Consider the following 12,381-nt stretch of genomic DNA (forward strand, 5'->3'; position numbering starts at 1 on the left):
AGAGGAAGAAAATAAAAGCCGACAGTGGGGGTGAGGACATACAAGGCTCTTTGCTACCTCTTTGTTGATTTCCCATTTCAAACGCGGCAGGCTTTTGATTGAATTTTACATGAAAGCTGCTGAATGAAAATAGATAAAGGGAAAGTGGGAAATGTGTGAGTGCATGCAGTCCACGTGTTTCTCAGAAAACATTTTCAGCAAGGAAAGGGGGTGTGGCAGCAAAAGCCCAGGGGCCACACTCTCTCTCTCTCTCTCTCTCTCTCTCTTCCCACCTCCCCTGTATCTCTCTCCCTCTCTTGCCGCCCCCCCCCCCCTGCCTTTGCGTTGATTGGCTGGATATAAAACGCGAGCCCACCAATGAGCCCGCAGGTATCCCCTGATATAATCTTCTCCGCTCGACTATTGTGCACGTGCGTGTGTCTGTATGGCGCATGTGTGAGCTCGGCGTCTCTCTGCCCCCCTCCCTCCCTTGCCACGCCCCCCAAGTTCTCCATCCCGGTTCTCCCATAGGTTCGGACAGAAGGTAACAGAGAAAGTGAGGGCTTTATAAGGGCCCACGTTGTTCTGCCAGCCTCGCAGCCGTCTTAGTTTCTTAGTTCCTACTTGTTGTCCCCCATCATCGCACACCATCATGCCCAGCAAGAGGAAGAAGAACAAGCGCCGCACGAAGAGGGCGGTAAGTGGTGGCAGGCGCACTCTCCTACGGTTTTATTCACCCCGTTATCCGTATTTTAAAATGTCTAGCTAAGAGATGCCCTGAAACCGAGCTCAGAAAGTAGAATTAAATGAATAAATAATTAGCGGTGAAGGTGTTTTGACTGTTTTGTGTGGATTAAAATCTCGTTAACATGACAAATACAACCGTGTTTTCCACATGCACCGCTTCGCCAAACAAACAATTGGCCACAAAGTGGGCGATTAGCACTTGAGGGGCCACGCGGGAGACAAAAGAAATGTATTTTAGCTAATGAGAAAAACATTTCTATTGTCTTTATACTTCCATTTGGGGTTATTGATGCTAATCGCTAATTAGTATGGCGCTTAACTGCAAACATTCACGCGCTCTTGTTAGCTTTTCCATCTGAGGCGCTCTGGTCCAGCACGCGCTCCACGCACCGCGCGCGTAAAATGGCTCCACCATCCAAAGTGCTGAACCTAATTACGCAAGGCTCTAAACGTGGAATGAAATGGCGCGACCATGCTTCAACATCACATATTAAATGAATAAACCCTACATGACTGGATGCTTGCCGTGCACAAATTTTAATATTTTGGTAGTTGCACCTTTTGTCCACAATGGCCTCTTTGCAAATATTTAACCCAAGTCTGTTCGACCTGCACCCATCCCCCCAACGCACACAACCACGTTTCATCCAGCCCCCCCAGTCAATTTGTAACTGGACACCCTCACTCTGCCCCTTCCCCTTACTGGTTGAGGAATTTTACTTTTGAACATTCAGTGCCCAAAAGGTGGGTGTGGCCTTTGTGTGGGGGGTTGTTTAGTGAGTGAGGAAGATAGCGTGGTAATCCCCTACATCAGAGGTCAAAGGTTAAGCCCGTGCTTTTACCATGAAATGCCTTTTCTTTCCACTTAATGCCAAGTTTTTTTTTAATGAGACATGTAGTTGTTTCCCTTAATTGAAGAACGAATGTGAATGCTTTTTCACTCAAGGATGGGTTTGACGATGCTTGAGTTGAGCTTAAAGCCACAGTGAGACCTCTGGGTGAGGAATTTGCGACATTCTTCCTCAGTCCTCCCCCCCTGTTTGCCTTAAGCTACTCAGAGGTCAGTTCCTGGCTCTCAACACCACAGGCCTGTATTTGGTAGTGTGTTGACTGAAGGAATGTCTCCCCCTCTACTTTGCCAGATTGGCGTCTGCACAATCTCCCCCAGTCTCCCGATCTGCCGGTGACACAGTAAAAACTGGCCCTGGAAGACACTTGCAGATTAGTGTTATCATCATGTGGCTGAGATATCGGTCTGTCAGAGGGAACCAGACTTGCTGTACTTTCAGTGGTCTTATTCAACCTTTGTATCCACAATAACCACTCGCATGTTTTTGGTGACCATGGTTGGGTAATGAGAGCTAAAGTAGAGTGTATCAGACATGTTGCTGAGCTCTTGAGTCATTTTCTATCGGTCCCCTCTTGCACTGATGTTTAGACTTCCAACTATTTATGGGCTGATAAGAGGGAGGGGCTGTTTTGATGGCAGATAGCTGGAGGGGCATGTACACGTATGCACACAGGAGTGTGTGCGCCCGCCGACACTGCACTGTGAATACCTAACTGGCTGTCAACGACAAAGGCATTTCGGGCTTTGATAAGAACCTGATTATGTGATTAGGCCCAACTGTGTCCTGCGGGGCACCCATCAGTGCTGCTGACTCGGGCAGTTTCCATTCCCGCTTCAGCAGACCTGTCAGGAACGCTTTGATTCAACAAATTATCTCCCATTATTTAACTAACTCTGCTGGTCCCACTTGGCCACCGCCTCTCACCATGGTCTCATTCCCCAACCTTAACAGCCCAGGGGCTTTTTGTCCAAAGCTGAAAAACATGTTGGACCTGGACAGTATGGCATTCCTGTAGAGCAAAACATGTTTGAAACGCACAAACATCAGCATGTTTACTGGACAATGTCCTTACCAACAATTGGTTCAACAAGTTCTTGATTTGATTTGCCCTCCCATTTTACGCCATAATACTGTTTCTTATGTCTTGAGTATGTTAAATTAATCTCATGTGTTCTTTTGAAACCTGCAGCAAGCCCTGAGGAGAACCCTTGAAGAGCAGCATGCGGCCAACCCTCCGGCCAAAGCCACCCCTGCCGTCGCGGTAGGGGCGCCCCCTTCTGCTGCCCCTAAGGCAGTTAAACCGCCAGCTCCAGTAAAGATCCCTGAGCCTGTTCCCATTGCCGTCCCTATTGTGGAGGCACCCCAAGCGGTACCAGAACCAGTTGTGGAAGAACCCGTTGCAGCACCCATCGCAGTGGAGGTGGAGGCTCCAGAGCCTGAGGTTGTGGAGTTGGAACAGACCCCAGCTGAAGTTCCTGCAGAAGTCCCTCTTGCAGTCGCTGAGGAGGCACCAGTGGTCGAGGAGCTTCCAGTGGAGCCCCCTACAGTTGAAGCTGCCATAGAACCTGAGGCTGAACCCGAACCTGCCATTGAACAGGAGGCCGAGGCTGAACCCGAACCTGCCATAGAACAAGAGGCTGTGGCTGAACCTATCATTCCTGAACCAGAGCCAGTAACTGAGGTGAGGGGCAATTTATTACATATACGTGGTGGGAAATGTGTGTTCTTCTCAATGGGGGGTGTAAATACTTGGGTTTTTCCACCTTGAGTGCTAAACTGCTCAATCAGGAGCATTTCCAGGTTCTTTGTTGAACCTCCCTGGCATTTGTTGGGGCTCAGGAAGCCTTTATGTAAGGAATCTTTTCTGGCTCCTCTGGAGGTGTTGTGGTGGTTCCTACTCGTGTTCCATTTTATTTTTAAGCATCTACGGTTTTAACGGGACAATAGGCCCAGATCAGGCATGGCAATTTTCCTCCACGTTGCCTTCCTATAGGGGAGGAAATGGAGCCTCAAATCTCCACGTGCGTCTGTGGTTGAAGTCTATGCATGAGCTGTCTGCCGTTGTCATACGTGTCTTGAAATACCAGTTTAGACGCCACTGGTCAAGCACGTGCTGTGAAATTTATTGCTGTGACTGGGTCTTTATGGGAGGAGTGAGGAGGAGTTTGTGGGGGGGCGGCAGGCAGAAGGAACAACGTGTTCCCTTTTAGCAAAGAGGATGGTGTGGAAGAGAGCATTGGGTGCACCAGTGGGAGAGTATTTTCAGCAGCAATTACATATTAACACCTACATTCTAGCTCCAACCCTACACTTTACAGTGCCTGACATAGAATAAGCATGTGCCTACTTAAGTCTGCTTTTTTCTTGTATAGACTGGTTGGGGCTGGTCATAGTGGTTTTCTATGAAATGTAGCCATATGTACGCACTGAAAGACATTGAACTGATTTTGATAATTTGAAGCTGACATTTTCCAAAGAATTTGATTCAAGCTTTCTTTGTATATCTAAATGTGTAAATCTCCTTTATGTAGCCGAGCTCAGCATGCAGCCACCATGAGCGCATTTTGGGTACAGAATGTTCTCTTTGTGGACTACAGGGCCATGTGTGTGCTCATGTACACATGAGCAGCACTCTGTACATACTGTGTCACACGTGTACTAAACTCGGCACACAAAACGCATGCAAATGCCTAAACACAATCTGTGCGCACATGTCTTCATATCAGTCGTTCATATACGCACACAAATGCACGATCTTTGCTCCCAGCACCTGAGCCTCGACCCCGTGATGCACAGACCAGGCAGTTTGCTCCCAGTGTCAACACACGGAGCTATAAAGGACCAATAGAGGTTTCTATAGGAGATCATTTCCATACATTGTGTGGTCAGGCTGTGTCAGAATCCGCCCCGTCCCTCCCACTCCATCCAACCCCCTTTTCCCTCCCACTTCGTCTCAGCTCCTTCGCTGTGTGCACATGTGCCATATATGCTCTGGACTCACACAAACATGCACAGGCACTATTGCAAAATTTAATATTGCAAGAACTGGCTTTAACTGCAAACACATACAGTTGTAGATTAAATATACAGTGCAAGTCCTTATTTCCCAATTCTAAATTTTGAAGGGACTGTAATTTGAATTAAAACACTTACAAATTTGGCTCAACTAGAATCTGCATAAATGGGGCATGTATTCAGTCGGCTCTGGGGTCCACGGAAGACCCCCCAGCTTACAGAGGTCATCACGACAACCCAGGTGAGTATTGGACTGCACATCTCAATAGTCTGACCTGCTTTCTGTAGCCTGTAGGCATGGTGGGCGCGCCCCTGCTGAGGTTGAACATTTTGTACCAGTTTGCTCTCCGTTCCTCCAGCCCTCCGCTCCCCTCCTTCTGTCCCTCTTAACCTCCCCCCTGCTCTTCTTTCTCCTCCCCTCCTCCTCCTCCTCTTCATCATGGCTGCCCATGTTCATCCTGCTCCTGAACCCAGAGACTCTAGATGGTGCTGTTTCTCATCTTCTATTGTAGCACACCTAACAAAAGATGGCTATCCCAGTCCCTCTGGCTACACCTCTCCCTATCCGTCTTGCCATTCCTTTGTTTCCCCCCTCTTCCTTCGCTCACTGGTGTTTGGTTGTAGCCTGTAAGGCCCCATTACACTTTGTTGATTCATTGCTGGGAGTACTGGGCAGGCACGGGAAGGTGGGATGTTTGGTCTATGTTTGGGTGGTGAGAGGCGGGTCTGAAAGGTTTTAATCCACGTGTGCGTTTGCAGCTGTGCAGTTTAGCCTTTGGTATGTCGTGTGTGTGTGTGTGTAGAGGGGCTTTAAAGCACCTGTCTTGGCCTTTTTAAAGACCACGACAAATCTGCAGTGACACAATGTCTTGGAGGCATCTTTGATTTGCTTTTAGTTTGATCTACGCTTGAAATGTAAAATGCATGAGGGAGAATACTGTTGGAAGTTATTTCAGAATTTGTCTTGGCGGTTAGTGAAGTAAAATGGTGGAGGACAAAGATGTGATCAGTGAGGCTATAGGTTTGACTCGACGTTTAGTTCCTCAAAGCTTTCTTTCTTGCACATGTTGCTCTGTGGGAACGCTTCAGCTGCATCTAATGCTTTGTCTTGTGTTGGGTTTTTTTTGTTCCTTTCCAACATAGAATGGACCTTAAATGTCCAATATTGTGTGTCAATAAAATGTAACGGTATAAAACTGCTGAATAGTCCCACAAGTGCAGGGTATGTGTGTGGTGTTGGAACATGGAGTACAGTCCGTGTACAGTAGGTACACTGTGTTCTATATGCATGCTACGTCTATAGGGAGACAGCTGCTCTCAGATCAGATTTGGATTGAACCGAGTTTGTCTTCTTGGTGGTGCAAGTGAGATCAGATCTGTACACAGATCGGTTTAGGACACAATGTTCTACCAGAGACCAACCAGTCTGTTTTGCAGCCCACTGCCCTCCCCCCTCCCCTCCCGCCTCCTTCCTTCCTTCTCACTAGCTCTGCTCCATACCATCCCCCCAAGCCTAGTCGGAGTAATGTATACACTCCTCAGCTCCACGTGCCTGTTGGCCATCTTGGCTTTTGTTCCTAAGTTGAGGGCTGGTTTCCTCACCTAACATTGAGCCTTTATTGTAAACTCAAGTTTTAATTTCCATTTTTGGACTCTGGCTAGACCAAGATAATCTTACTTTGTTTGTGTCTTATTGGCCCCTTCCTGCCAGTGCAGTGTGTATGAGCTAAACTTAGCCGATGCTGGAAAGAGGCTGACACGGAGTAAATAATTGACCATGAATATATGCAACATTTATGAGCTGCACTCTGCGGCTCCACGCACTTAGGCTAATGCCAACTGTGCCAGTAAATGGATGGTAAATGTGGAATCCATTTAAAGGGACCCTGACAAGTTTTTTGTATGTATGTAACCCTCAGGCATGTTTACGTAGTTTGGATCATGGCTGCAGCGTTGCACTTATTTTGATCATGGCAAGGACATTTATTTGGATTTGTTTAAATGTGTGTATCCAAAGACAGTGAAGAGGTTGCTGTGTGTAGATCACCATTGCAAAGTTAAATGTCTTGGGTGTAGTAAGCCTTCCAGCTGTCACACACACCACTTTGTGCCTGTTCTGGCCTCAAAGCAGATTTTTGCTGTGGGCACATTCATGTGTGTGCGCCTCTCCCAACCTTTGACCTTCTAACGATTAGTTGTGGAACAAACATGGATATGCAGCATATGGTTTAAGTGTCAGTTTTTAACCCTTCCTCTCTCTTTCTCTCTCTCTCGGTAGGTCACGCCCCCTGCTGAGGCTCCAGTGACGGCTCCTGTTGAAACTGAGGTAAAATCAACTCAACCTTGCTTTGTTTTCACAACCAGTCACACCACTCGCCATCTTGGTCTGTCAACACCCTTTAAATACTCTGACTTGACTCCAACATACCTTTGCTCCAGTATTTTCTTTGTGGCCCACCCATGGGTGGGAGTGGGTATGAATGTAGGTGGGGCGCTTAAACATACTAGGTGAGAATAGTTTCCTTTTGTTAAAGTAACTTTAATATAAAACCATATCTGCATCCCTGCTCTCAGTGGAAGTCCATTTGGTGCTGCATTCACTGACTACCAAGAATAATAATGAAGTGAATAAGTGGACACTGTCTCTGTGCATGAGGTGGGTTTGATCGTACGCATGAATGTCACACCAGAACAGTTGTACGATTGAGAGCATGCAGGAAATTGGATTTGCGCAGAATTTCCACTCATGTTTTACAAGCGTTTGGCAGCAGCAGTAACTGGACAGGAGACGGTCCTTTCAGTGGAAAAGTGTGTAATGTTTCTGAGTTAAGCTCCTACCTTCACAGCACTTTGTGGTCAGTCAGCAGACCCCTCACACGGTCACAGCCCTGGGATGAAAACCACATTCATCTGCTCCTTTGTCCTTTTCTATACATTTCTAAAAGGACAGGAGTGTAGACTTAGATACTGGATACGAGTCTAATTAGAATTGGGAGTTTGACATGCACATAAATGTACTGATTGAGGCTTTCTTGGCCCTGCAAAGCGTTTAGTAAGGATTAACTGGTTCATTGGCCATTTAGCCGATGGTCCATGCAGTCCTAACTGAAGACCGTTTCTCCATCCTTCAGGTTCTGGCAGAAGAAATTGCGGTCACTACCACAGAGGTTGAAGAGGTAAGACACATCCTGCATGGTTTGACATTGTTTCATCATAGCTTGTCTACATTGTGTCAAACGTTAATTGTGGCATTAAGTAAAAACCCATGTGTGACTTGTGTGATCATAGTTTGTTCTCCATTGTTTCCATGTTGCATGGGAGTCTCTCAACATGTGTTGTGTTGATTTTTGCATGTGCAGACGCATGTTGTGTGTGAGCCAGAGGCAGTAGTGGAGGCTGAGGTCTTGCCAGTGACAGAAGTGGAGGTTGAGGCCTTGCCGGAGCCTGTGGTAGTGGCTGAGGTCTTGCCCGAGCCGGAAGTGGTGGCTGAGGTCTTGGCAGAGACAGAAGCTGTGTCTGAGGCAGTAGAAGAAGCCGTGGCAGAGGTTGTTGCCGCACCAGAGGCTGTACCTGAAGAACCAGCAGAGCTTATTGCTGAGCCCGTTTCTGCACCAGAAGCCGACGCAGAATGTGAAGTGATATCTGAGCCAGAAGAAGTGACTGAGGCAGAGGTGACAGCTGTCTGTCCTGAAGCTCCAGTTGAGGAAGAAGCAGCAGCAGCAGTTGAAGTTGAAGCAGAAGCGCCAAAGGAAGAAGCAGCAACTGAAGTCCCTGTTGAAATCGTAAGGGTGCCACGTTGCTAAAAATACTTGCCGCCTCCATCTTATGGCAATCCCTCCCTTCAGAAGTGTGTACATGATCCTGACAAGTGTGCAAGAACACTAGTGTGTTGTGCATTTCTCATTTGTGTTCTGTGAATGTCATTTGCATGCTGCATGTGGTGTGAACAGTAGTAGATTCATTTGTCTCCCACTTGTAAAACGGAAAAAAAGCTCTTTATCTGAAGCGACACAAATGATTGAATACAAAACTTCTTCTGTGCTGTGACTCCCACCAAACCAGTCAGCGGGCCATTCTTTGTCTGACGGCTCCAGAAAACAACTTTGGTTTTGATTTACTTTCCTACTATAGGCTCATCTAGGTGTTAGATAGTGGGACTTCAGTGGTGAGATCTTTAGATCTGAGACGCAGACTTTTAGTTTGGACCACTTGCATTACAGACTTGTTTTGTTATTGACGTGTTTTTGTTACTATAGGACGCTCCTGTTCAGTCTTTGGAAATCCTCCCTGTAAGTATTTGAGTCTTGCAGAAATTTAAAGTCGTAACAATTAACACTTCTGCATCTGACACTTTGCTATTTGTGGTCTTGGCAGGAGCCGGTCGCCGCCCCTGAGGCTCCAGTAGAAGAGGCAGAACCCCTCGTCGCTGAAGTTGCAGAGGTAAATTGGCAATCGGTTTCCAAATGCACAGTAAAAGAAAACAAGGCTAAAGCGTCGTCATCGTGCCTGGTTTGAATTGATGTCTGTTCACTGATGTGGTCTTGTATCTGTATTTCTCTCGCGTCTCCAGGCTCCTGTGCCTGCCGACACACTTGAGGATGACTTTGTTGTCACAGATTCCGCCACAGCGGTGGAAATTGCCATGGCCGAGTCTGACAATGTGCTGCAGGTGAAAACACACACATGCATAACGACAAACTACACTAAATGCAGTCTGTCCACAATGGTGCGTGAAGACAAAACAAAATGTGTCGTATGTTAAGATTTTCAGAAGAAGGAAATCGTATTGGATATTTTTCTGCACATTTCAAAGTGACTTCATCCATGCACCGATTAGAGCCCAGGGCCCATTTTACACCTCAACTGATCTCATCTCTCTGCTTCATTTAGGAAACTGTGACCCCCGTGACTGAAACCCTCACTAGCCTATCGGAACCCCTGGAAGTGACGCCGGCTGAGCCTGAGCCTGAACCTGTGGCTGAACCTGAGCCCGCTGTAGTCGCCGCAGAGGAAGTCGTCGCAGTCGCCGTAAGTTACTCAATTTTGATCAAACTGTTGTGTCAACAATAGTCTGACGCTCTATATAGTTTTGTATACGAGATAAACTACTCTGTGCTTACTCTAAATGTAAAGCATTACTAAAATCAAAGAATTTTATGTTTTTTTGTTCATAGGCTACAGAGGAAGTTGTGGAGCAGCTGGAAGTTGAGGAAGTGAAGGTAAGAACCCAGTCAGTTAATCTGAATGTGGGAAATTTGCACAGCTGCCATATCATTTATATTTAGAGACATCTGACAATTCTCTCTTCCTTCCCAGGATGCCATTGAGTCTTGCCCGGCTGAGGTAGCAGAAGACCTGGCTGTGGTCCCTGAGCCAGAGGTCTGCGAGGTGCTGTGTCAAAAGCAGCTTGAGGTGGAGCCTATGCAATTCAGCCCCATGGTAAAGAACTCAACCTTACAGGAGACATAACCATTATCCCAGTAATGTTCCATGCACTCACCTGACCACATGTTGTCACTCAGGAGGTGCCAATGCCAATGGAGGGAATGCTGAATGGACACAGTGCTCCAGAGGTCTCCATTGAGGGCTAAATCCATATCACACAGGTATGTAGAGCTAGGTTTGCCTCTAAGAGCTGATTGATACAAGACATTGCTTTAGAAAAGGAAACTAGGTTATTAAAGGGAAACAAAGACATACGCATGTTGCATTCATGCGTCTGTCCTGTCTCCTTCAGGTTCTCCTCAGTCGTCTGGAGGATTCAAGGCTTAACTGGGAGTCGGCTGATCTTCACTCAATCATTTTGATGGCTTACAAAGGGACTGCTGGGAGAACAGAGGGACATCCACACGCTGAAGTGCCTTTCTCACCATGGTTCCCGTTTTGAACACCCAACCAGACGTCAACATGCCAAAACTGCCACATTAAGAACTGCAGAACAAGACTGGACTATTGCCATTTAAGTGTTGTCACAGAAACCCAACTTAAATCTGTATTTCTCCCTTGAAGCATGGGCGGTGGATTTGCATTGACTGCTGTGGAGGCAGACGTGCTGTAGAGATTGTGTTCCCTAAAAGATGAATATGGCAGTGCCTTGTTTCTTAACGCTAGCACGTCTCCAGCACATCTGCGTCCACTGCAGCCATACTGCACAATGTATATGAATACTGTAGCACAGATGAGGCTAGGATCTCTACACGTGGGTTATATGGGTGGGAGGGGTGTTTTTACTCATTTCAAAATTGCTCATCGTGCTCCCTTTACTCGTGAAACATTGCTGCAACATTTGTCCTAGCCTCGTTTCCTGTCCTCTCTTACCTGCTCCGGTTCTCTCCATCGTCTCTCATCCACCTGCGTGTGTCCCCACCCAGCGCTTCTACTATGAAGCGTTTGTAGCTCGAGATCCAATGGTTTTTATAATTGAAAGGGATTGATTTAAGTACAAGGTTCCAAAAGTAAAGCTGGGTTTCTCGCTGAATCTCCCTCATGTTGTTGTGACTTTGAAGGAACCTTCTGCAGCGTCCTTTTCATTGATGAAGAAACTCTTAAAAGCCTGGGGAAGGATAGACATGAGGGGATGAGCTCAGATCACTTGTTGTTCTTTTTCTTTTCTAATTTGTTTTGTATAGACCATATGATGTGGTACAGTTGTGTTCCCGGTGTGGAGCTCTGGAGCATGGGGGAAATTGTGATGTGAGGGTCACTGGTGGGCTGTTGATGGGCTGACCTGATCCACCTTGGAATAAAGCTGTAACTCATAACGTTGGTGTCTGTTGGACTACTTTACTCATTCCTATACAGTAGATGTTGACAAATACCCAGAATATACTGATGTCAAGAGTCTGCTGTGTCAATTTTCTGTTCAAAGTAAAAGGTCTTCAGCCTGGTCCTATCATGAACAACAGTAGGCATATTTAAAACGTTTACTTTGGAAGATGATGTCAGCACAGGGCTGAGTCTATACTTGCCAATCAAGTTCAGGGTTGCAGAGGTCCTGATTTGGACCCAGTTCCTTCAATGCTAACCAAGTCATCAATGCTTCCCTAATGCAATTAAAATGTAATTCAACAGTTTTGGTTGATACATTTTGACTAATCCTAATAAATGCTAATCATACCACTAGCCATTTCAAGTAAGGATGTATCCATAGTTACATCAGCCCAGACCTCTATGGAGCCGTGCTGCCTCCTACTGGATGGATGGTTATTTCAGGATATCTCACAATAAAAACAAGGCACCAAAATGCCCCATATTTTTCCAATTTATTCTACATTCCAAAATTCTAGTCAACTGGAGTAAGTGCCAAGAAGCGGTCTGAAGACTGATATAGATATTGGGTACAAAAACATTTGAGCACTGGATCAAATTGCTTTTACTTGAGAAGAACATAATACATTTTCAAATAAAAATTGACACAAGTTGTGTTTACAGAATGCATTCGGCGTGTTCCTGCCCGCTTTCAAACAGATGACCTTGGTATCTTATGAGAATGTGAACACTAGACCGCTCAAATGCACCCTTATGGTGTCGAGCCTGAAAAGAAAGGGATTTTATGAATTTGTAGTAAATATACAGACTTGGGGCTGTTTTCAGAGTTAAGATACGCAATAGATTTACATTTACACCACTAGATCCTCATGCCCTCCAGAGGCTGTGTGGAATTGTAGCTCTCTAGCTCCTCTATTGGCTATGGCATTTTTAAAGAAATTAAATTTGTTTGAAAGTATCAAAATTGCTGTAAATTTGATAAGGGGAAATATAATTTGATAGCCCCTCAAAATGCAAACAT

At 46.1% G+C, this 12,381-nt stretch overlaps 1 protein-coding gene across 1 annotated transcript; it reads left to right on the forward strand.

Moving 5' to 3' along the window:
* The first annotated feature begins 501 nt into the window (after positions 1-501).
* LOC143003533 (uncharacterized) lies at positions 502-11,353 on the forward strand. The gene is made up of 13 exons (XM_076154287.1): positions 502-676; positions 2,767-3,258; positions 6,871-6,918; positions 7,724-7,768; positions 7,952-8,374; positions 8,849-8,881; positions 8,967-9,032; positions 9,163-9,261; positions 9,483-9,620; positions 9,767-9,811; positions 9,909-10,031; positions 10,115-10,198; positions 10,330-11,353. Exons 1-12 carry the CDS (start codon positions 632-634, stop codon positions 10,181-10,183), a joined length of 1,626 nt encoding a protein of 541 aa, XP_076010402.1. The 5' UTR covers positions 502-631; the 3' UTR covers positions 10,184-10,198; positions 10,330-11,353.
* The last annotated feature ends 1,028 nt before the right edge of the window (positions 11,354-12,381 follow it).

This window comes from Genypterus blacodes, unplaced genomic scaffold (assembly GCF_046128005.1).
Source record: "Genypterus blacodes isolate CSIRO-AG114 ecotype Tasmania unplaced genomic scaffold, CSIRO-AGI_Gbla_v1 ptg000061l_1, whole genome shotgun sequence".
NCBI classification, from domain to species: domain Eukaryota; kingdom Metazoa; phylum Chordata; class Actinopteri; order Ophidiiformes; family Ophidiidae; genus Genypterus; species Genypterus blacodes.

Bases quoted from the DNA above. Each gene is read 5' to 3' on its own strand.
- LOC143003533 (XM_076154287.1), top strand. From the start codon at position 632: ATGCCCAGCAAGAGGAAGAAGAACAAGCGCCGCACGAAGAGGGCG. The intron at 677-2,766 runs GTAAGTGGTGGC...TGAAACCTGCAG, and splicing joins AGCGCCGCACGAAGAGGGCG to CAAGCCCTGAGGAGAACCCT. The intron at 3,259-6,870 runs GTGAGGGGCAAT...CTCTCTCGGTAG, and splicing joins AACCAGAGCCAGTAACTGAG to GTCACGCCCCCTGCTGAGGC.